A 24,378-nucleotide genomic window follows, 5' to 3' on the forward strand; every position below is an offset into this window, starting at 1 on the left:
ACCTGTGGCGACCGCGGACGTTAGAATACATTATACCGTATATTATTCCCATATGATATGATACTTTCTATATGATATTTTCTCCATTTTTCAACGCTATCACAGGTCAACATTAGATATACTATATATGTATTAAGAATTTTTGGTGTGTATAGCCATGAGTTTGTGTGATGTATGTTATGTCATTATGATGCTATAATGTACCAGTTAGATCTACACTTGATATATGCTATATATGCTGTATTTTGTAATGATAGATTACCAAAATGGATTTTGTAGGCCTTCCATTTTCGTTTTTCGGGGCCTAGGGGTTAACATAACCATATATTTAACCGAACCTATTTACAAGAATCCTATATAATCTCCGTCCAGCTGTTTGGTACTTCATTTCTAGTGTCACGTCTTTCATTGGGTAGGTCAACCGATTTTCTTTCAAGGTTAGCTGAAATCCGGGGAGTCGAGGCTTGCGAGTCTAGGTGAGTTGCTCGATCTTTGTCGCCTAGTTCTGGAACAGAGACCGTTTATTATTTTCAATGTCTAGATCACGAAGACGTTGATATCTCAGACTATCTAATAGCAATTTGGGAGTACCTGGTCTCTGAGCGATCACGCTCATCTCTAAGGGCTACTGGCGGGATGATACTCATAGCGCAGAGTCAAGTCCTTCACCGTCATCAGATGAGGCTTTTATTTTGTTCCCCAGTGATATCCACGCTGTGATGATAGACAACAGAAATCGACATCGATGACGGCAACTCATACGCCCTCTCAGAAAATAATTGAACCAGTACTTATTGGTTTTGCGATTGTGCTGTCCGTTTAACAACACGCGATGAGACGCGAGCATTTTGATGGTTCGGTAAGAGACAACATATCGAATGACCACAATTATATCTATTGCAATAGCGTCGGTATCCTTACTCGGTCTTCCTGTATGGCTCTCGGACCCTTGTGCTTCGGCGACCGAAGATCCTCAAGTGCTCGGTCCGTGTTTGATCCTCACCTCTTCAGTTTTCTTTCAGGCACAGTGAGCTGTGTCAGGCCGTGTCCTACCGCATCCGAGGAAAGTCCTGATCTTAGCACATGGCTACACGGCTTGGTTTTCATCAGGATCGCAAGGAGCAGTTCATTGCGTCATGGAGGAGATCCAAATCTTGATACGTCAATCGCAGATAGATGCGGACTGATTCAGTCACAAGTACGTCCCAAATCTTAGTATCACGCATGTCCTTGAAGCTCGTCGAGCTATTAGATGAGACCGCCTCACATATCAAAGAACTGGAACGACCTGTTTTGGCACTGGACTGGATCCGTCTGCACACCTTCAGTGTTTCGACGTTTGGATGGTGCTCAAAGTGGTTGACTGAAAGGCGTATCACCTGGCACAACGAGCGAAATCGGGATCCACGTCCACATTGTTTGATCCGGAGGGTAAGAGACGTCAAACCGAACAGGCTTCCACTCCATCTCATTTGCTGAGCCGTGACTAGTAGTAAGAAGTCATGGGTTTGCGCTGTCTGGATGAAGAGATGAAGAGATCTAGGTCCGTTCGTAGTGGCATTGAAATTGCGTCGAGCGCAGAAGTTACGAATAAACTTCTGTAAGACTTCGGGCAAATTGAGGAGTTCCAAGCTGCTGGTCCGCAGCTCTTTTCTGCGACGACAGATCACTACCAGGCAATCCAATAGAAAGATAAGTTAAGCTCTTTCAAGGTATCAAGTCCGCCTTTAGCACTGATATTGATCTGAAGTCATCTGAGCAGCTTTTACTACATAATATTGAATTTTATGACACTGAAAACACATCGTTGATGATCGATGAATAGTCCGAGATCTGAGATCTGACTGTGGGAATATCATGTGACCAATGGTGTTCAGTATTACTTGAACCATCAAATTACTTAAATGTGGCATAGCCGAATCATAGTAATAGGCGTCGACTGACTCTCGTCATTACATCCCTCCAAACTGATGCCTTCTACTTCATTACAACTGGCACTCATTGCCCTGTGGGTAGCAAAACCTGACCTGCTCTGGTTGAATGCAACATGGCAGACTCTAACGGGCATCAACGGCGAACCATGGATGCACGACCATGAAACTGACTTGCAGGCGCATTCCACATTTGTAGATGAATGGACCGTGGCTCAGGCTAGGGCCGTTCAGAAGTTCATGACTAACTGCCAAGCAAGGAAAGATTCCCTGGTGCAATACTTTGCTCAGCGCAATGATGACGATGCAGACGGCCGCACCCTATGGAATAAGTGGGTTAAAGAGCATTGGGCCAAGACGTGGAAATTGAACGCCATCATTGATGACGTTTTTGCTCAGGAGAACTGTAGCCCCCATGAAGTGCTAGTGCGGCATGGAATTACAAACCAGCAAGAGGTGAGAGGCAGTTAAGCTGAGTAACCGACTCACTGATATGATGCTGTTATTGGTATTCAATATTCAGTTCCCATTGCTACGAGAAGCCCAAGTTGAGATGGCGGTCTCTAAGAAGCTTTCTTTTACTCTATTTGGTGATGATGCTTTCACTTCTGGGGACTTTCTATGCACTCCCATTGCTACGTTCATTACTCACGTGATAGTGATCACATGGAATCGGTACCGCAAGACGGTGAAACGGCAAAGGTCGGATCTTGCCAATAAAGCTCGAGATGTGGAAGAGCAATGGAACAGTGAGTGATATAGCTAGACCGGTTTTCCGACTTCAACTTTGTGCACAGAGATCGCAGGTCCAGATGCGCGTCCCACTATGGCGCACCTAAGGGGGTACATGCGACGGGTAGAATCTTATGTCAAACTTCTTAGCCTGTTCAAGGACCCTGAATCTCTTCAAAAAATGGAGGAGCGACGCCAGTGTCTAGTAGCCATGCTCGCCACTGCTAAACGCGATTCCACAGCTGGAGCCATTCAGAGTGAGCGCTGATGATATTGGGCTTGGGATATCTCATAACACTCGCCTTACATATTCATATTACAGGACTTCCAAAAGTCCTCCGAGAGGCTCTGGAGAAGCTTGCCACAGAGGCTGAGGTCAAAGAGCTCGAGGCTTTGATCCATGCCACGTTGGATACGGCGACGCCAGGTGATGAGGTGCATATTGACTTCGAGGAAACTATTACTCTGACAGACTGGAGGAGCGGCGTGGAGGAGTACGCTGGGTGCTCTGTGGATGACCTTTGGCAACAACTTGGCGTACAACAACTTCCATTTTTCCAGACCTGCACTGACCCTGACGGTATGATCTCGCCGTGGACTGAAGAAGGCCAGGCATGGTTGGATGATACCGTCAATGGGGTTACATTGGCTCCCCGCTGGCACCAACTTGTGGGGATTTTGAGAATGGTAGATCGAGCACTAATGGGTGAGCCCGTTATGCTCATGGATGGCGTTGGTATCGGGAAAACAATGCAAGCAGTTGCTGTCGTTGCGAGTTTAGCCCACTATCAAGAGTACTATAAGAAGCACAACAGATTTCCTGGGAAATTTGGTAGGTCATGGTCTTGGACATGAATCTAGCGCCTTAAGCATTGCTGATTTGAACGCCATCCAGCTTCGCGGAAATGCACCAAGACCGGTGGAAATTTGCCTGACCTGCCTACCGTCATCATCTGCCCCCCAAACTTACACCACCAGTGGATTGGAGAAATTGAAAGGTACTTGCGGCGAGCAACCTTTGACGTTCTGCCTTATGTTGGGAAGTACGACAGCCGGAAGGATTGGTGGAGCAAGGTGTGGGCCAAATGCCAGCAACCGCTTTGTAGACGAGTGGTATTGGCGACAACTCTGGTAAGTCGTTCCGTATGACCTGGTAGCCAGACTCGCGTATCAGGCTGAACCCTGCACAGGCTATTCAGGATGATGCTGCCACAATTTTTGGCGATGGACCTCGTGAGGATCCTGGGCGCCCACGCAAAAGTGCCCGTTATGATCAAGTCCACGATAAAACCATTTACGGTCGTGATTACGGTATGATGATTGTGGACGAAGCACATGTCGTTCGAAAATACAACAAAGTGCACCTGGCTTGTCGTGGCTTGTCGCAGAGGTGCTTGATCGTTGTGGCTATGACTGCTACTCCAGTGACTACAAAGCCTGCGGTAAGCCATGAGTTTAAACAAAGCAAGTCGTACTGCTGACTTCACTATAGGACCTCTGGCTCATGGGTCAGGTCCTGGGGTTGACCAGCTTCCAGGACAGCGAGACCTATCGGGAAATGAACAAGGAATTATCATCAGCACTACGGAAAGATCGCAAGGCGCAGAAGGAGGCTGGCGTAGAAGGGTCGGTTCTTCGTGGATTATTGGTTGGCGCAGAGAATCCTGATCGCGCCCAGGATGAATATGGCCCTGTGATGAAAAAATGGATGGGCCAAATGCGTGGATGGTTCGCACCTGCAATTATCCTACGAAATCTCGACTCGGTAGATAACACTGGGACAAAAATCCTTGGGCTCCCTCCCTGCCATGATCATACACTGCGAATGCATCTTCTGCCTTGGGAGATGAGTAACTTGCGAGAAATCGCCAAGGGGTATTTGCAGGACTCGCCGGTTGTAGGAGTGGGAGCAGCTAGTCGAGTAAGTCCATTGTGCACAGTTTCAGCCTTCTCAAGCGCTGTCTTGGGCGCGCATACCCCAGATCATAGCCAGGCGACCCCTCGCAGTCGAACTCATACCCTCCCAGAGAATCCGCGCTGACATTTTTTATCAATAGAATTTTTACATTGAATTTCGGCGGGCAGTGCTACATCCTCACATGAATCCTTCTGAGGTCCACCCATGGGTCAAGCCAGCCTCGCTCGAGGCATGGGACAAAGGACCGCACAAAAGCGTGAAGCTTGATGTACTTGGACAATTGGTCAGCTATCACCTGATGGAAGACGATCGGCCACCCCTGGAAATGGATGAGAAAGGGCGTGTCCTTGTGCCTAACCCAGGGTTTCAAACTCCTGCTTCAGTGTCTGATAAAAAGGACCCAGACCGGATTGTGGTATATTCAGCTTTCCCTAGCTCTAACCAAGCCATTTTGGATGTGAGCTCTCATCCTATTGTCTGAATTTTTGCGCATTGACCGCACGGTAAAGATTCTGGATCTCCATGGCATTCTGGCAGTGGAACTCAACGGCAAGACGCCTATGCACAGGCGCAAGGCGGTATTAGAGAGTTTCAGGGTTTCGACTCGTGAGAGTGGTCCTCGCGTCTTGATTTTGTCTGGAGTGGGGGCAGTAGGTCTCAATTTGGCATGCGCCAATATCATGATTGTTATGGTGCGTGGCCTTACTAATCACTGAAGTTGACACAAAATACTAACCCATTGCACTGTAGGACACATTATGGTCTGAACAAGATGATCGCCAATTGCGCGGCCGTATCTACCGTCATCCACAGACCAAATTGGTCCACATATACCGAGCTATCGCCCTTCGAACTGCGGACGTTTTTCTTAACAATATATCATTTTCGAAAGGGGCTATGCACGAAGCTTTTATCGGGGCTGACAAGGAAATAAGTAAGCTGTAAATTATACTTCAAGACCGCATATACATATCTAATGATTTTACAAAGAAAGCCTATTCGAGAACGATGAGACTGCCTTCGGCGACTTAATTTCAGTCTCAGGCAGCGCCCATAGCGATGATGACGATAACGCCAGCAATAATGAAGATGTGGATTTTGATGATCTCCCCAACCGCCGGCGCTCCAAGAAGAAGACGCGCGTCATACCCAAGAAGAAGACACACGTCACAGCCAAGATGCCATTCTCACCTCCTAGGCCTGGCCGAAAGCGTCGTGGCAAATGCTACGAGAAGGATGAGGACAAAGGAGGCGCAGAATAAGTGTCAGATGCCAGTTCCTTGGCCTCGACAGGATCACCACCCGGTATTTTTGCCCCAAAAAGGGTTGGTAGTAGAGCCTGCAGTCCCCGAAAACTGTCAAGATCCAAACGGCACATGTGGACTTGAAGCTTTGGTGGCTTGACTCAAGTAATACTTGAAGATGACGGTCAGAGATATTTTGAATTTTGAATTTTGAATTTGGCCATCTACGTTCACATAAGCTCAAGTTCCTCGATGGCTCAACTACGAGTGAAACCAAACCGTCCCGAATCAAAGTAAAGACAGCAAACTCGCCGGCAACAGATAAGCATAAGTGTCCAAGGACTTGTATGTCACTTTGTGAGAAGGAGCGGCATTGAGAGACCTCATACGTCGTTTGTAGTCCCCCAAATGTCCTGCAAACCGGGTACTATGCGCGTGCCATGCCTGTGCTAATCGTGACAATAGCCCAGGTTCTATCATCGCACTGTCCAGCTGCGGGGATAAGACACCCGCATTGCTAGATGCAAAGTTGCCCATACCATGTGACTGTAGGGGTAATACACCCACTTCTGTCTCACTCATGTCGCGCACAATACGTGCAAGTGGGGGTACCACACTCGCGTAAGAACGCATTCGATATTGTGGCCAAAGCCCCGCGTCGTCAGAAAATAAGTGCCGAGCCGCCAGTTCCAAGACCTCCCGAACACGATCGGTAGTCTTACCCTCAAGGAGCGAGGAGGACTCGTCACACAGCTGCTCGCTATACGCATGACGGATAGCCAAGAAGGCCGGGTAGAGAGCAAACACATGGTGAACGCTCTGAAAGGCATCACAACCAAAATGACACCAAAGTGAGATATCACGAAAACGCCGATGCCGCACCTCTGCGGTATTAAGTTGTGATGATCGGGGATACAGTTGTACGGCAGCAGAGAAAGAGCTAGATGCCCGAGTGTATGGGAAGTCAGGCAGGCGATGACTGTCGTGTAGTCCAAGAACCAGGGCTCGCGCTGGACGGAAGGAGTCACTCCACGCATAAGAATCTTCGAGCCTAGAAATGAGGAAAGATAAATTATTTTCAACAAAACCATAGCTGGATGCAAATATAGTATACTAGTCATCGATCATATGTTGACAAAGTGTCGCCGCTACTATGCTAAAAGCCAAACTGGGAAATCGATCACTACACATCGGATGAGCATACAACACACACCTGACGACAGCATCCGTTAAGTCGAGATCTTTAGCTATCCGAGGGATCGAAGGCACGAACGTCACTTGGACAAACACTGACCAATGTTCGTCAGTATCACGCCTCTGGGTCAACAGTACGCTTAAACTCGCAGTACTCACTAGCCAACAAACCCGCAAAGGACACATGGAACAGAATCGACATCTTTTGATGTGGCGCGAATCTGTTATAAATAGCTTCATGGGCTGCGAGCGCCAGCAAAGGACTTTCTTCTGAAGCCATCGTGAATCGTGAGCTGACTCCCAGAGGATGAGTTGCCTACCTGCCGACAAGATACATCACGAGTCAAGACCGTATAAGTAGTATATGTAAGTTTCAAATTACTGATCAATGCACGCGTGCATGGAAAGCAGGACCGCCGCGTAAACTCGGAACTGAGACGGCCACAGCCAGTGCCAAGCCAGAGCACCAAATTATGGTGAATTTAATTTGCCATTTAGGATCTTCGACGTATGAGCTGTAGCAATTCATGCATGTGTTTCAGTGTACAAGATTGGAACTGTCAGACGTACTTGTAAATCTGGAAGCTACTGGGAATGACTGGAGCAGCCATGGCATACTGCCGGGCCAGTTGGGACTTGAGAGCCCTAAACTTGTCTTCTCACGGTCACCCTGGGCACATGTATATATCGCATGTGAATGTCTCGAGCTCCGATCTCGTCTTTCATTCAGTCATCTATAACCTCAAATTTACATTAAAGAAGGTATGATAATAACTCTGCTTCTCTGCAAATTCTCAAATTCTCTTTCCCCTCCTACAGATCCCAATGCCCGCCACAAACGAAGAAATTGATAATGGCGTCTTTGGGCGCTACCAGATGTTAAAATTCAGAACAGAAAAGAACATACAATTGACGTTAACTATGGTGTGTGATTGAACCCTGCCTTCGGCAAATACTCATGGGTTCACATAGGGAGTATGATATTCATTTCCTTTGTGCGTTATTGGTCTAAGCTTTAAATCAGTGATCTCTGCGTAATGGTTCCAGGGTCAGGTTCGAGATGGTACTCGACCATTCAGGGATTTTGCGAATAGGAACTTTCCGAACGCATCATACATACATCTCCATCTCCATCTCCATCTCCGAATGTATTGGATTACAGTTCGCTGCGGATGCAAGCAAGCTCTCACGGCGGGATTCAGTTCATTAGACTGATCAGAAAGGCGAGTGTTTTCTTATAGTCCTTCTTAGACACACACTCTTACATTAATAAGACAAGCACGGAAAGGCTGCGGGTTGCACTGAAACCCATAGCATAGTAAGTGACATCAAAGCTGCAACTCGAAATCTCTCCTTGGACCTAATGCAGACATCTTAGAAGTCGATTTATTCTTTGTCCCACGACAGCGTCATCTCAGTTTCTCGACAAGAAGATGCAATTAGATACCAGAGTATGATGCATGTAGTTGATGAACTTGTTGTTTAGTGACAACAAAAATGATGCAATTTCAACCGAGGCCCCGGGGATGCACTGAGCGCACGTATGATAAATTAGGTTGTCCACCTGATTTCATAATCGAGAGCCATCATGATCTGCACTGTCTTTCAAAGCAATAAAAACTTTCAAGATGCGTCTGCTGTTTGATTCGAAGGATATCGTCCGCCAACAGCCCACTGGTCTTAGCCGTCAATCGGTGTCACTGATATTGACAGGGATGTTTGAATTTTCATGCATTTATATATGATATCGATGTACATCTGAGATGACAAAACTGTACTGCTTTCATGTGAAAATATCAGCGCAAGTCGAGATAGGCTGTGGAGCAACGGTACGTAGAGCATGCCCGACCCCAATGCACTTGGATTGGATTCGGATTCGGAAGTACATCAAGCCCAGTAGATCTCACCACCATCTAGGCTGAGGGTGACCCACATGCTTCAAACACGCGTAGTGTACACTATACCGGGTAAAGCGCCATATTGTGATTATACAACCATTTCGTACAGTTCCACCTCCTAAAACTACCTTAATGTACCACTCAAGAAACCCACACTCATTGCTAAGACACGTCAGCTCCACTTCGGAACACCATCTAACATTGATGTCTTTGCGAAGGCAAGCAGATCAGCAGGATTGCTGCCACGACATGGCGCTGAAACATACCCAGGTAATGATTTGAAAGGATTCCAAGAACGGCCTTGATTAACTCCGCCTCCGCCCGAGAGCACGAAAAATATTTCTCCTTCGCAGCAGTAGCCACAGTTTTTGCATAAGCGTGGACAGTATCAGACACACCTTTCCTGACAGCAGCTGCACACAGAGATGGCATGTACTGCTCCAGAGCGACATAAGAAAAGGGATCAGACCCCCACTTATCGAAGATGTAAAAGGTGTTCGAAGATAATGACAACAGCTAAATGGTCAATAATAAGCAGGTTCATCGCAATCAGTAGCCTCAGAATTAACCAGAAATGAACTGCACGCACGGCGTTCTCGAAGGGTGATAAGTCAGAGGCCTGGCAGATTCGCAACATGAGAAATGTGTACAATCTGTGACCAATTGTGCATACTACAGAGAGTAACATGGACTGTATCTCTACACAGTGATCGTCGCGAAGCACGTCCTATTTATGAATCAGCATGGCTCGAGCCCGAAGAATTGACACACTCACAGACTGCGAACGGCGAGCAGCGACTTGGACCAGCATGGCTCGAGCTCGAACTCGGAGGATCGACACGCTCACAGACTACAAACGGCAGTGGGAAACGGCTTGGATCAACATGGCTCGAGCTCGAACGAGGATTGACGCACTCTTAAGAATTGATCATGCCTGTGCACAGGGAACAACTGGAGCCAAGACTAGTCATGTATAATTTGGCGCCGTTACGGCAAATGTCAAGTTCAAGAATTCAAGCCGCTTGTGAAAAATCGGTCGTTTCGGTGCGGTTGGCGGTAGCTTTGTTGAATTTCGAGGCTGATCAGCACGTGACCTTGAAGCACATTACATATTATGTCATCCCGAATCGTAGGTACCGGTAACCTCCCATGTATTTACATACCGTCCAAAAAACTTCCCTGAGCGTTTGAGGCCACCGATGCAAACATCCTTGTCACATACACTCGAAAATATCACACTGACCTTAAAGTTCATCTATAAAGGTCTTTGGCATCACGCAGATGGATCAAAATATCTGACACAGAATTCAAGGTGTGTGCCGCACTTCAAATTATTTCATAAAATGATGAGCGTACAAGGTACATATTATGTAGCACGGCAGCAGCACGGTTAGCCCCATTACACAATCATCTTTGCTCATAAAAGCAGTTTACAATTTCTAGACCTGAGGCTCAAGCCTTCCTTGGTGCCCAGCCTGCACGCACTCCAACGCAGTCATGAAAAGGACATCGCTGGAAGAAGAATGTACTCCGAACAGAGGACCTCGCCCGGAGTCAGGCGAAGAGAACATATTCGATGAAACGCGTCGAAAGACTGCGGACGATCTCAAGATTCTCAACCCCCAGATTCATGAATATGACAATCTCGAAGCCAGAGTACACATGGTTTTTCCTTGTATGGGTGAGAAGCGCCAGGTTATCCTTGAGGTTCAGGAAGGCAGCAACCTCTACCGTTTTCCTGTTCACATCTCCGCCAAAGTCGATGTATTGCATTCTTTCCCATTTATTGTGGGTGACAGAATCTGCCTTTCTCTCAAAGGCGCGCAAAGCAGGACAAGAGCACCATCCTGTGCCCCTGGTTATCTGCCCATAGCGCTCACATTCAATGATGGGATCGCAGCTAAGCTCATATCAGGACCCGAAGCAGGCAAGGTATTCAATACTTGGGAAGGTGATTTGTTTTGTGCCGTAGTGACATGTTCACGGAAGTAATCTGTATTTACGCGACCTTCCTAATTTTCAGGAGGCCGCTTAGGCGCTACCGCCGACATTCCCCGTGTCCGGCAAGAACCCACAGATAACGCAAGGGACGCCAACCCCCCATCTAAATGCCCGCAGCCTGAAAATGTTGGTTGTCAGATGGTGCAAGAAGAACTAGCTCCCGTCCTCATACCCCTTCCGCATCGCAACCCCTCAGTGGCTGATATCTCTCAATCTAGCACGCAGTCACCGGAAAGGGAGCTCACAAAAGCACAGAAGCGCAGGAGGCAAAGGCAGGCAGCGGAGAAACAACTACCAATCCAAGCCGCTCCCGAGGCCTGTCCGGAATCGACCGGGCATGAGACGGTATCGCCCCCCTTAGAGGTAGTAGTTGCTTCGGCATCTCTGCCCTCACCCGTTGTACAATCACCACAAGTGTCATCCAGGGAGGGCGCAAGCTCAAGTTCTGAACAGGCTGCTTCGTCGTCTAACGGGCTCGCCCAAATAGGGGAAGCTGTGTCCTTACTGACTCCTGCGCACGACTCTGCACCCAATCATGGACCTCTGGCCATGAATGCTGGATTGGCTATGCGCAGGGTGAGTTTCCTGCCTTCGGAGTAGACCATCACAAGTTCAGTCGAAACCCGCTTCTAGGGGGTCCAGTTTATACCAATTAGGAACGTTCAGGTGGGACTAGGATTCTTCAACGTCATTGGCGTTGTCACTTCAGCCAAGCTTCCAACATCAACGCGCACACAGGGTGGGATTTTCTCTGTTGGCGGTCATCGTTGGCTCGTTGTTTACCCTTGTAACAGAATGGACCCGTGTTTTCTCCATTGTCGACCCATCCTGCATGGAATATGGTGCAGATTGTTTGGCTTATAAATTTACAGTCAATTGCTTCCAGAAAAAGCACGTTGCATGGCTCCCTCAGGCTGAAGTTGGAGACATCGTTATTTTTTGGAGGTTAAAGGTATAAAGCGATCCCTCATACCGCCTTTCCACTTGCTCACGACATTTTTTAAGGCTACCACGTTCAACAGCGGGGCTCTCAATGGCACAGGGTACTGGGATAAGCTTCGATGGGTCACCTACGATACCAAAATGCGGCGCTTCCGCAAACCCGACGAAGAGGATGCTTTGCGTTCTGAAACATCATACCGAGGGCTTGGTCGTTCATACTCGCCTTACTACGAGCCAAATATGCAAGGTGAAGAAGTGAAGTACTGTGCTCAGCTGGCCGACTGGTGGCAGGCCATACAAGAGAAATCGCAAGGTATCACAGCCGCGCAGTGTGTCTCACAGCCTTCGCGAGAGCATCATCTGATCTCTGAAGTCGCACCGGATGCCTTCCCTCAAGGTTATTTTGATTGCACCGTCGAAGTGAGTCTACAGACAATCCATCGTCAATGGGAAGCTGATTTACAAGCCCAGGTTTTGCACAGCTATGACAACAGCAGTGGATCCTGCACCGTATACGTCACTGACTACACCATAAATGCTCACACCAACATTCCTCGAGCAAATTGGTGTTCGCCAGAGCTGGCCGCATATGTCTTCAGAATTGAAATGTGGGACGACGCGAGGCGCCTTGCGAAGACGATGCAGCCCGGCCAATGCTGGTACCTCCCAAATGCACGTGCGATGGTAGACTCCTGCCTCCATATCTATGGTAAATTGGTGGAAACCCATAAGTCAAAACAGCTTGATCAGGTCCAAGATGGCGAACAACTGCATTTCTGCGCATTGCTAGAGTAAGTTTATGTTGTAGGTTTTACAAAACTCCACTTATCGCATGCTCTTCAGACGCAAAAAGAAGTTTCAGCAGGGGGAAGGCTGCCCTTCTGTATGGTTTGATAACTGGTTGATTGAAGATTTTGACGAAGAAGTAGGACTATTCAACTGCACAGTCGAGGTGAGTTTGATAGAGACCTCTCTGATCCACTTCATGACATACTTTACAGGTCCTTCATGCCGATCTTGCTTCTGCAGAAGAGCCATTAGTCTATGTCACAGATTACACGTTCAATCCTGACCTCATCGAGCTAGCAGAGCCTGCTTCCTGGGCCCTTGGCCTTGACCGCCGGATCCTTAAAATTGCCCTGGAGGGTGGACAGAAAGGGAGAGCTCGTGATCTTCAGCCAGGCGTGATGTATAGAATAAAAAATCTACGGTTGATCCGGAGGCCTGGCGTAAACGGTACTTTTGGGTGTCTGAAAGGTGATGAACAAGCGATCATAGCTGCTGATGACTACGAGAAGGACGAAGTAAAAGCTCTTCTACAGTATGTGCTGGCGGGACCATTGTCATGTTGCTAGTCGCTGATACTTCTTGGCAGGCGCAAGGAAACATGGAAGCTTGAAATGAAACAGATCGCGCCGTTCGTCAAATCACCGGCTAACTCCCCTCCAACATCACACCTTCCTACTCCGGAGGCATCAGAGACTCTGACTTTGCTGCAAGTCATCACCAGCACGGCATGCCCTGATACATTCACATTCATCGCGAGGGTGCTTGATTTTTGGCCCTTGTATTTGGATCAAGCCACGTTCCTGGGTTGCCCTAAATGTCACACAGTGTCAGTCGATGCCCATAGGTTCCGTGTGCGACGTTAATGTACTTCCGTTTAGGTTACGCCGGCCTCAGACACATTGTGTTGGCTGCAACGACGTCCTTGGCACAGGCTGTAAATGGTTCTATAAACTGATGTTCCAACTGGAAGATGATGAAGGAAGCACTATAACGGTTTCTGCCTGCATACCAGAGGTGCGTTACCTATAATATCTTGTGCATCTTGCCAGGCTCTGAGCAGCTGCATAGTGTAAACTTCTATTTGGGCTGCCTCCCGTCGACTTGGAAGCGGATAAAGAGGCTTTTCTTAGATTTAGGACTCGCCTACAACCCATTATCGGAAACCTGATAGAAGTGCATGATGGTTATGCAACGGATGAGGACCTGCCTGTGGTTACCCCAACTCTGCGCTGTACCGTCCGGAGTTGGAGCGCGAAAGGTCAACGATGGTATGGACTTTTGGAATGTACTCTGCTTTGATCCCTCTTGGCTCTCTTGCTGAGCTTGTATAATAAATTCGTCAATAATCAGCAATAGAAGTAGACGCTATCGGAAAGTATGGAGAACGCGTCATCCGACGGAGTACGGGATGGCTTAGAGAACGGATGGTATGCTTAGGCGCCGAGTCCCGAGAAGTATAAAAGAGCGGTCACTAGAGGGTTATGGCACCAAAAGGTTTGGTCGAATTGCGTTTTTTGGGAGTCGTGCTGGACTGTCTGGAGCGGATGCAAGAAATGGAAACAACTTCACTCGCCATCGCCTCGCCTGATGCGTCTGGACAAAAACATGGATGAAACGGATGAAACGTGTGAAACGTGAATGTGTATGCAAGGTAGATAAACATGAAGGATGTATCCTGATAAAAACTACGATGTCTGTGCCTCTCTAGTGCCTATGAACCACAAAACAAGATCGAAAAGATTGCTGTAAGATCCCGGCCGCGGTTCGGCTACCAGCCAGTTCGTAAATTTTGCTAGACTGGACCACAGCAACGTCTGGCGAAAATGCACTGCCGCTTCTTGTTGCGTGGGGTGATGGAGGAAAATTCCTAACGCTGTGGGGGCCACGATGTCGGCGAACTCGCACGTGAGTCCCTTTCCTGCTTTGGTAAATTGCCGGTGCATATCATCATTGATTTGCGGGATGTGGCAGGCGTAGCATATCTTCTTGTGGTTGGCGCTGTAGACAAGCTCCCTCCGCCATTCTATGTACTGGCCCCAGGATACAATGGGCTGAGACATTGAAAGGCGCGGGCACCGGCTAAGCTCATGGTCACCCCCTATCTGATCGCCCCAGATTTTACAGAAACTGCAAGTGTGCTTGAGAAACTCCAGGGCCCTGCGGATACTATGAACGCGATCTGTCACCTCCTGCTCTCGTTCAGACCTAAGATTATTGGAACGCTTCATGGCTTCGACAAAACCTGGATTTTCTGCGGGTGGGAAGCTGGATGAGGCTGCAGGTATTGGTGTGATGGAGGGAGGGAGAGAAGGCGCACTAAATCCACATCTAAGCCTAGGCGCAGGGGCGATTCGTATGTCCGTGGGATTGTGATTAGGATCGCGAGCGCACACGCAGCAGAGTTGGTTGGAACTCAGGGAGCAGCAGCTGATTCCAATACCGTCATTGTGTAAAGTAATCCCATATCGCAAGCACCGCTTCAGACCATACAAGTAAAGGTGCTCATACATTGCAGTCTTGCCTTTGTGGTCTGGGGCTGGGGCAGTGGGACGGCTTGCTGTGGGAGGAACAAGGGCATAGCATTTAGCCGGTAAGCCGTCTCTACCAGCCCTTCCCTGTCCTTGGATGAATTCCAACATCTCCCAAGGCCGGTCAAGATGAATAACGAGGCGGACATTGGGGTAGTCATTGCCTGTGCTAAAGGCGCTGGTGGCGACCATGATTTTGCTGTCCCCTCTCACCCAAGAATGGTAAACAGAGTTCCGATCCTCGTCCGTCATGCTGCGCCTATTCCCGTTATAAAAGGAACAGTCCACTTCTTCCGCCACTCTCTCTCCAAGGGCAAGGGTAGGGACAAATACCAGAGCTCTATCACGGTTCTCCCAAGTAGCCCTCTCCAGTTCCAAGATCGCAACAGCTCTGGATATGAGATCTGTGGGCGGTACCTTTTCAAGGAAGTAGGTCAGTTCCTCACGATTGGTACACTGTCTGACCACCAAGGCATCCTTTCCCAAGCCAAAAGATGACTTGATATCGGGAACAGAAGAGGGCGGCAGAGTGGCTGTGAGAAGGACCATCTGTACGGCTAGGCTGCGAAGCTCGTAGATGTGCTGTAGGGCCTCCCGATAGTCATTGGCGATGAGAGGAAGGTGAGATTCATCAAATACAAACCGGACTATGGGCTTGCGCTGGTTGAGAACGGATATGGATTCTCTCCAGCCTTTCGTACGAGCCTGGTCGGCTGTGACCAGAATGAGGTTTTCCCTAGGGTTGAGACTGCCTTGGTTGGCGCCGTAGATCTGAAATGGCACCCCCATGCTCTTGAGCCATCGCTCAAAATCCATCATTAGAGAGTTTAAAGGCAGTATCAAAACTGTAGCGCCTCTGTCTTTCTCCAATATACTGGGAATAATGGCCAGCATAGATTTGCCTCCACCGGTACGAAGAACAGCCACCACATCGGTTTGTTGGGCCAGTACTGCAGCCATTGCTTGGCGTTGTTGCTCCGAAGCCCAAGCAACCACTTGATCATGCAACATTGTTTTCATGGCAGTCAGAGCACGATCTACGCCAATGTCAGGCGTACAGAATGCTATGTCGTTGCATAGATTAGGCCAGATAATATCGATATGAGTGTTAGAGCTTACGCGGCGGCTGGATGTTTGATGGAATAGCCAATGACTCTGGTTCCCTGCTATTCGTCTCCACATTTGGGATTTCGTCGACGCAAACTTCAGCCTCTGAGGGATATTCCTCTTCCGACTCGTCCTGGAACTGATGCTGATAAGCTGGGAAGCTGTCTTTACTTTTGGGGATTGGAAACGGTGTGGCTTTAGGAACACTAGCCACTGCGTTGGAGATAGCTGCCTGTATCGTACTAGTAAGAACTGGTGTTAGCAGCTCAATTACTCTGTGTGCAACATCGTCCGCATTTGCCGGTGTGGAGTTGTTTGATGGTGCTCCTCGACCCTGTCGGGCGTCTGGCATCAGCATGGGGGGACTGTGATCATTGGATCGAGCTTGAGCATATGGACGCAGATCTCCACCTGGAACGCTCTTGCATTTGATCTGCCACATGGTACTTGCGTTCAAAAACAATGGCAGCACATCTTCAGCTGGGCCTGCTAGAGTCTCTACGCTGAGTCCATATATGCGATTCTCTGTGGCCCGTGAATGACCAGCCTGCAGAGCATCTATGGTGTCCTCGGTGTCTTCTTCTAGAAGATCTTCGGTTGAACACCTAAATTTCCGCTTCCAGGCAGTTTGAATGTGCCTCCAGGAGTTGATTGTTAAGCCATAGTTGAGGGGCGCAAGGCTGTGACGTGTCATGGTGGCGGATAGGTCGTTGGAGTTGAATAGTCTATCAAATTTTATAAACATTTGCTGGCGGTATAGCTCTCTGACCTGGGTCTTGTTAAGAAAGCAGATAGAAGCAGCAAACTCCGCAAAAGGTCTGGCCAGGGCAAGATCCTGAATGAGAATGTCGCTCGTCACAGCATCTAAGCTGTGGGGTATCAACTTGTCCTTCCCAGTAAGAGCGCCGGTCTTTGAATAGATGCAAAGCATGGCTACGTGTTTGCCTAGAATGACAAGATTGCGGGTTGGTCGGGTACTGGTATTGCGATACGTCATGGCTGTCAGTTCCGTTCCTCGCCCAGGCGCTCCACTCAGCATCTCACATCGAAGTAGCAGAAGGCTGTGGAAATCGGCATAATCTTGTAGCCATTTCCTAAGATTTCCTTTATTCCATATTACTTCACCCTGGCGTACTACTCCAAAGTGGGCGAATATATCTTGATTGCGAAAGAATGCGTCCAGCAGTTGGTCTCTTCTGGCAAAGCATGCGTTTCGTGGGTCAGATAAGAAGGAGTATCCAACGTCTTTGTTGGTCAAGTCATCAGCGATGGTATGATAATCAATCCTGACACGCAGGCCCTTCAACACAGAGTTCTCCCATGCATCCACTAGTTTGGCCTCTGTATCGGCCAACATCTTGCGTACGTCATCTAGGTTAATGTGGTTGCCCTTGTAAAGCATAGTGTGCCAAGTGGTTGCATCAGTCCACCAGATTCGAGGGAGACCTGCAGTGCTGTATGCAAGAGATGAGGCACGATGCTGCAGGGAGCGAAGACGAGAGAAGGTATAATGATTGTGTTCTGTAAGATGGGGCTGTAGCTTATCAAAAGCAGCTGATTCGTCTTCTGCCTCTCCCAAGGCCACTCTGTTTCTGATTTCAGCAAGAAATGCTAGTCGGATGCAGTACTCGTCCTTTGCTATAATGCCGGTGACATCCTTCGGTTCTTTAAATGACCCATCTTTCTGTAGTGTCAGAAGTGCCAGACAGCGTTCCGTGGGATCTGGTATGAGATTTTCCGTGGTTCGCTTCCATTTTGTGGTCCAGATGTGCATCAAGATTTGATGAATGATAAGAGAGATGTCAGATAACTGGTATGGGGAATCTCCGGCCACGCTGCTGTCTAAGGCGATAACCAGATGTTGCAAATCGGGAGGCATTGGAATATGATAATCACTAGACTCATCACTACGTATCAGCATTGCAAGCAAGGCTACGATAGGTAGGATGTATCGTCGCATGGTCTCCTTTTCTTGATGCTTGTGAAATGGCGTGTTGGATATTCCACTAAACATCAATCAAATGAGAAGCGGTCCATTGTAAGACACTGCTAGGGATGCTCACAGCTTTACAGGATCTGGCGAATTGAGCCTTTGCAGAGTAATTTCATCTGTGGTAGGTAACAGATCCAGAGCATCCTGGAAGTATACTTCCACTGCGTCCTTAAGCTTCGAGAGGTCTTCACCATCATTGTCCTTAGGTATCGCCACCATGTCGCGGAGGTACCCAGTCGGGTGAGCACAAGTATGCTCATGCCACCTAGTGGTGAGCAACCAGGGGCTAACCATGCGGTCATCCTGAGGCACGGTCGTAACAGCCAACTCTTTCCCTATCTTGTTCAGGACGTCGAGAACAACTTGGTCTGTAGTCGTGGCGCCTGCGTCAAAGTCACCGGAGACCTCCCACAACAATTGATGTCCGGGCTGTCCACCTCCTTTTTGGAAACGCTGCGCTTTACAAGGTCTCCATGCACTAGCAGAGGGTACGTCTCTGTGCTGACCAGCGACATGCTCCCCAATTTTCCTTACTGACAACAGAATCTTGCTGCAGTGGTTGCATGAAAAGGCATCTTGGATGGATAGTCCATGTATCGGAAATCTGATGGATGATATGATAGGTAAGTCTGGTAGGACGCCAGCTTTCAAAATAGCCTCGTGAAATTTGATTGAATCAAAATGTAATCCATGTTTCTTCACATGACTTTTCGCATGCTTGGCTAGTACGGCCGTTTCGCAGAGCTCACAGCAAAGAAATTTGAACTCTGTGTTCACTGCCAGGTTAAGAGTATCAAGGTACGAATCATGAATGAGACTTGGACCCTGGTGCAGCAGTACAGATACGTCCGGTGAGTGGTGCCTGGGAAGCATAGAATCAGGTAAAATTTGCCCTGCCCCGGTTATTGACATCGAAATCGCAGAGTTGATTGGTGAAGGTGAACGCATTCGAGTATCCGTACCCCTTGCTGCGGCCTGGATGGCAGACACGGCATCAATCCCAGCATTTTCGGCGAGCTTATAAATGATGATGAACGTCCACAATACTAGCCAGAGGATAGCCAATAGTGCCTTACCGCGGCTGTTATCCTTGGTGCAGTATCCCGTCCTTTCGATATAGGAGAGCACATTATGACGTCCTATTCGTTTAAGGGAAGGCCCCAGTGAGCAACCAAAGACTTCATGCTGCATCAACATGATTGACTTGCCTCGTTTACAGCAGGCCTCTGATTGGGAGAAGTAACGTTTTCAAGTTCAGGCGCCTGAGACTGCATCATGATAATTAGCAAGAAAAAATTTCGAATCGAAAGTATAACCATGATAGCAACACTTGAGTCGTTTGAGGCTCTGGACTATCGGAACAGGAAAATCAATTTGGGTTAGATAGCAATACAACCTTCCTACCTTCTCTGGAACCCAGCGGCAATTTGGAACTTTCTTCTGATGGGCTTTGAGGCTGTCGAGAGTAGCATAACCAGTCGGACTGGGGCACTTTGGATTAGAGCAGTAGCATAAGAATACTCCACAAGCATTTCGGCTTATAGTGATTTCCTCTCCAGACAATTTAAAAGTGATAGTTGGTGTGCATTTCCTAGTGTGTGTGTTATAAGCGTTCTTGGCGCTAAAAGATATGGGGCAGAAAGAGCACTGAAAGCCCATGGTTGAGGTTGTAAAAGCAGGGGAGATAATAACTGTTGGCATAAACATAAAAAGAACCTGCCTTTATATTGCTGAATGCCAGTGGAGCACAAGGGTTTGCGGGCTGAGTACAAACCTTAGTTGGTGTCTTACCCTAGCTCTAATGGAAACCCTGAGGCCTCATGGGCATACGGATGCGCACCAGGGTACTGCAAGCATTCATTGGCGGTATACACACCCTCATCGACGCAAGTATGGCTTCCAGGACTGCAGGTGTGCTTGTTGGACGGTAGCTGGGGTACAAGGGTTTGCGCCGAGCGCTCGCTTTCATTGGTACCAAACCCTGAGGCCTCATCAACACAAGGATCTTGCCAGGGGCACTTGGAGGTATACACACCCTTACCAACGCGAGGATGGCTTCCTGGACTGCATGTGTGCTTATTGGACGGCAGCTGGGGCACAAGGGTTCGCGTTGAGTCCTCGCTTTCATTGATACCGATCAGGGAACCGGTGAGAAGATATTGTCATATATCGTAATGTATACGACAGGTTTTCGTCACTTTGGAATATATGACCATGCAAATGCACCGCAATCATCATAATCGCAGCAAGAACTCACCAGTCTACTGATACGGGCCTTTTGTAGCACCAAACCATGAGGCCTGAGGCCCCATCGACACATGGACGTGCGCCAGGGGCGCAAGCATTCGTTGGCAGTGCTATATACACCTTATCAACGCGGAGAAGGCTTCTTGGACGGCAGGTATACGCACTGCAACTTCTTTCATGGGCTATGTCCAACGTGCACGAGGTCGCTGCCTAACGAGCGTGGTGGTCCATGATCTCTTGCAGGGAGTATTGCAATACTTACACCTCACTTCTGCTGAATGTTCCTCAAATTGAGCCGATTTATATGTGTAATATCTACGAGTGTCGTGAGACATTTGATTGATGGCCAAATAGATCCGCTTGAGGATTTAGTAAAAATGCTCACAACTTTTTTCCGACTTCTGCCATTTGGCCAATTGCCACGAGGCTAATTCCTTTCTACACAAATGAGATCTTGGAATTGAAAAATTCTTGCGCGCCTCTCGTTAGGGACGACTTACAAATCTGATTAATGGATAAGTTTTGTAATCGATGGATCAGTATCAGCCAGTTACCATGAGGTAGCTCACCAGGTGATTGAGAGCCTTTGGAAGTTCCAGTTAGGGTAAGTGCCTTCAGGCTCTTCTTTGCTTCGCACTACACAGCACCACATCAGACATGGCGGTGAGTAACTTTATGGAACCATCGTACTTGTCAGGATGAACGCAAACTGACTCCTTTGTCAAACTCACTGTTGTGGGAAATTTGGTCTCTTTCAATTTTGGGCAGGCCAATACCAGGCTTGTCCCCAAGGTTTCCCATCAACAACTGAGAGAGCGTCATACGGCAAGTCAACTTTGATGATAACAGTTCTTTGCCGCATGATTGATATGACACTCACCAGATACACTCATTTTATCTCCCATCGAACATCCAGCTTCCCAGAGCGAGCGTCATGGAGCCATGGGTGGAGCTCAACAACCGCTATGTATCATACACCGCTCCTTGGAAGAATTGTTACTTTTTTCATGCAGCGCATTCCAAGCCCGACTTCCTGACAGACGACTTGATTAAGAAAACAAAGGCCTCGATTATTGAGAAAGGCCACTATCAAGATCCGGTCTTGGCTCTCAAGGAGGTGGCTTCTGCTGCTAGCGTAGACCTAAGCAGTGACGACTTGGAGGCAATAGCGTCTCTTATGCACGAAAATGGAACTCGGTGGCTCAAAGAGCGACTGGACGACGCCTCGTCATCTCATTTGAAACCGGCGGACCTTCAGGATGACATTCTGATGGCCAAGCGTAGGGTGCGAGATGAGCTTGTAAAGCGGCGGGTTCCTGAAGACAAGGCTAGCGATATGGCGGACATGTGGTGTAGTCGGGCACGTGCATATTATCATTTCACGAATCATCCGCTAACGACGTTCAGCAGTTTCAAGCTGTAGAGCTACAAGGGCGCATGATTGGTCATTGGTCGATCTCTGCATGCCCTTGGTTGTATGATAAGCAAAGGGACGCTATAAAAGAGAAGGGCGTGGTAGATTTTTTTAACAAAGTCAGTAGCATTCTACGCAGCGAATGTACTGGGTGTTATTATGTTGCTTGATATTCACCAACTTTGTGTAGGGCAATTCTTGGGTCGACAAAGTCATTACCCAAGAGCAGGGTTGGTCGGTGCTGTCGAAACTTCGTAAACGTACGTGGCTTCACACCGGCAACACATTGATTGGTCCCAAAGCTGGTGCCATGACTGCTGGCATCGGGCCCGGTTTTCGCAAGCCTGACGCTGTATTGATGGATGACACGAGGCCTATCGAATCAATTGAATGGACGGACATCATCTCCGCGTTGGAGATCAAGTATCGCAACACTAAGGGTCTCATGGATGAAGCGACCAAACGCATGTCGGAGATCGGACGACTCATTCTGACGAATCAGGTTAATCGGCGGTACTTCGTAGGTCTACTCTTGTTGGGAGCTGATCTCTACGCGTGTGTATACACTCGTGGAGGATCGTCCATAACTACTCCGATCGACATATATCGCGACTCTGACGACTTCCTCAATTGTATGTCGTGGTTCAAGCACGTCGACTTGGAGTTCCTGGGTTACGACAAGTCTATCACAAGGGATGACCGTGGCTTCAAAATGGCCTTGAAGGGGGACGCTGAGTCAGCACGTGGGGCGATGGCCGATATCACATCGGTGATCTACAACAGTAATTCGGCAATTGGCCGATCAACTAGGATCATGGGCCTCACCCACCGACCATCGCATACTCAGACTGATTACTTGATCGTGAAGGATGTGTGGCAGGACGTTCGGCTCGCATCAGATGGAGAAATTCACAAATTGCTGGAGGATAGTGGACGCATCACTCGGACACAGACGCTTTTAGGCAGTAAGTCTAACCTCGATCTATGATGCGCATGCTGATCTGATTGAGATAACAGGCATGTTCCCAGATCGTATCTCTAAAACGCCGGAAGAGGTCAAACTCACGGAAGAACTGTTCCAGTCCTGGGGTGCTCGGCCCGAATGGGATAATTTGGGCGCTGAAGGGATGTACCCCTGGCATCTTCCCATACGGGACAATCGGTTCTCTGTGGACGCTCTTCAGATGACTGATGGAATTAACGGCCGGCAAGTTGTAGACAGCGTGCCAGTCATCCTGAAGGAAATGACTGCAGCCAGCGACCCCTTGATCCACTATCGCACAGTATTTCGCACATCAGCCATCAAATGCACTTGGTTCTCTTGCCGCCGTGAGTTTTTACATTGCATACTGGATTCACTACTAGGTACGTATGCAATTTCTACCAAGCGTTCTATCTCGTTTCATACATTATTTGCAGGTCATCTTGAAGCGTGCAGGCGTGGGATTATGCACCGCGACACCAGCGACGGCAACGTTTGGTTCTGGGTTCCTCAAACCGACCCCAAGTACGCGGTACCAGAATGGTATCTATCATCTCAGAGTGGTGTACCGCACTTTGCCACTCTGGAAGTCCCCGCACCCTGGTTTCCCAAGCGCCCTGGGATGACTGGTGATTTCGGCCTTGGCCTGAACTTGTTGGATAAAGACGGTGCGGCCAATGCTATAACTACCACTGTGCGTCTTCGTGTCATTTCCCTCTCTTCGTACTTATTTTTTTTCAGGGAACTTTTCCGTTTGGCACCACGGCCGACTCAAACGAGGCTCCCCACATCACGCATGACCTGGAGTCATACATCTTTCTTCTGTGGATCGTCGGTGTCAATTTTAAGGGTCCGTACAATCAGGTCGAACACTGGCCTCCCCCCCCAAAGGCGGCACCTATTCCTGACAATTCTATGAACAACGACAAAGCTAGCAACCTGATCTCCAGCAAATTACACCTACCCACCTTCAGCTGGCCTGGCAAAGGTGGACCTCCTTCCTCGGTCGAGCGGTTTTCCGCAATGCGACGCACTCCCACCAATGGTGGCGATGAAGAATTTGAAAGGCGGAATGCGATGGTCCCGGAGTGGGCCAAAATGGGCTCCCTGCAGCTGCGGACCGATCCTGTGCTGCACCAGAAGAGGTTCCTCAGCTATGAGACGTTTAAGCTGTCGCTTCATCCATATTGGAAGGTCGGCGCGCTCATGGATGGATGGTTCAAGTTATTTAACTTGCTGTGGCCAACGAAGGAGGACGCTCGCATGATCAATGTGAAGCGTTCATCCTTGACCCACGCCGCGCTCGTTGGTGTGATAAGAGAGATGATACTCTTGATACCCCCTGCTGATGATGGAGCGCCCAGCAAGGCGGTAGTTGATGACGCTCGACGGAGGTACTCATCATCCATGACGCACTTAGTAAATGTGGACAGATTCAAGTTTATTCCCCCCGTCGTG

At 48.6% G+C, this 24,378-nt stretch overlaps 6 protein-coding genes across 6 annotated transcripts; 3 read left to right on the forward strand and 3 right to left on the reverse strand.

Annotated features, from left to right (window-relative positions):
- Positions 1-1,970: 1,970 nt before the first annotated feature.
- On the forward strand, positions 1,971-5,526 carry F5891DRAFT_962549 (P-loop containing nucleoside triphosphate hydrolase protein; the record flags this gene model as incomplete). The annotated part of the gene is made up of 10 exons (XM_041375917.1): positions 1,971-2,387; positions 2,455-2,583; positions 2,731-2,920; positions 2,986-3,495; positions 3,559-3,794; positions 3,854-4,105; positions 4,276-4,588; positions 4,824-5,038; positions 5,091-5,231; positions 5,332-5,526. The coding sequence occupies 10 exons, from the start codon at positions 1,971-1,973 to the stop codon at positions 5,524-5,526; spliced, it is 2,598 nt and encodes an 865-aa protein (XP_041219268.1).
- Positions 5,527-6,113: 587 nt separating this feature from the next.
- Positions 6,114-7,299, reverse strand: F5891DRAFT_1258312 (uncharacterized protein; the record flags this gene model as incomplete). Its single annotated transcript, XM_041370073.1, has 3 exons — positions 6,114-6,876; positions 7,039-7,114; positions 7,179-7,299. The coding sequence occupies 3 exons, from the start codon at positions 7,297-7,299 to the stop codon at positions 6,114-6,116; spliced, it is 960 nt and encodes a 319-aa protein (XP_041219269.1).
- Positions 7,300-9,089: 1,790 nt separating this feature from the next.
- F5891DRAFT_1196025 (uncharacterized protein) lies at positions 9,090-9,728 on the reverse strand (the record flags this gene model as incomplete). The annotated part of the gene is made up of 5 exons (XM_041368238.1): positions 9,090-9,112; positions 9,184-9,433; positions 9,507-9,536; positions 9,591-9,644; positions 9,693-9,728. 5 exons carry the CDS (start codon positions 9,726-9,728, stop codon positions 9,090-9,092), a joined length of 393 nt encoding a protein of 130 aa, XP_041219270.1.
- A 1,277-nt stretch (positions 9,729-11,005) lies between these two features.
- Positions 11,006-13,948, forward strand: F5891DRAFT_962533 (uncharacterized protein; the record flags this gene model as incomplete). Its single annotated transcript, XM_041375912.1, has 10 exons — positions 11,006-11,494; positions 11,552-11,657; positions 11,713-11,870; positions 11,924-12,280; positions 12,332-12,651; positions 12,704-12,812; positions 12,862-13,181; positions 13,236-13,475; positions 13,528-13,663; positions 13,718-13,948. Coding segments are annotated over 10 exons (2,466 nt in total), but the record flags the coding sequence as incomplete, so codon positions are not given.
- A 386-nt stretch (positions 13,949-14,334) lies between these two features.
- F5891DRAFT_1196027 (uncharacterized protein) lies at positions 14,335-19,474 on the reverse strand (the record flags this gene model as incomplete). Its single annotated transcript, XM_041368239.1, has 3 exons — positions 14,335-16,241; positions 16,297-18,290; positions 18,348-19,474. The coding sequence occupies 3 exons, from the start codon at positions 19,472-19,474 to the stop codon at positions 14,335-14,337; spliced, it is 5,028 nt and encodes a 1,675-aa protein (XP_041219272.1).
- Positions 19,475-23,182: 3,708 nt separating this feature from the next.
- F5891DRAFT_962548 (uncharacterized protein) lies at positions 23,183-23,796 on the forward strand (the record flags this gene model as incomplete). Its single annotated transcript, XM_041375916.1, has 2 exons — positions 23,183-23,614; positions 23,662-23,796. Coding segments are annotated over 2 exons (567 nt in total), but the record flags the coding sequence as incomplete, so codon positions are not given.
- Between the last annotated feature and the right edge of the window lie 582 nt (positions 23,797-24,378).

Source organism: Suillus fuscotomentosus, assembly GCF_016647785.1.
Source record: "Suillus fuscotomentosus strain FC203 chromosome Unknown F5891scaffold_92, whole genome shotgun sequence".
NCBI lineage: Eukaryota > Fungi > Basidiomycota > Agaricomycetes > Boletales > Suillaceae > Suillus > Suillus fuscotomentosus.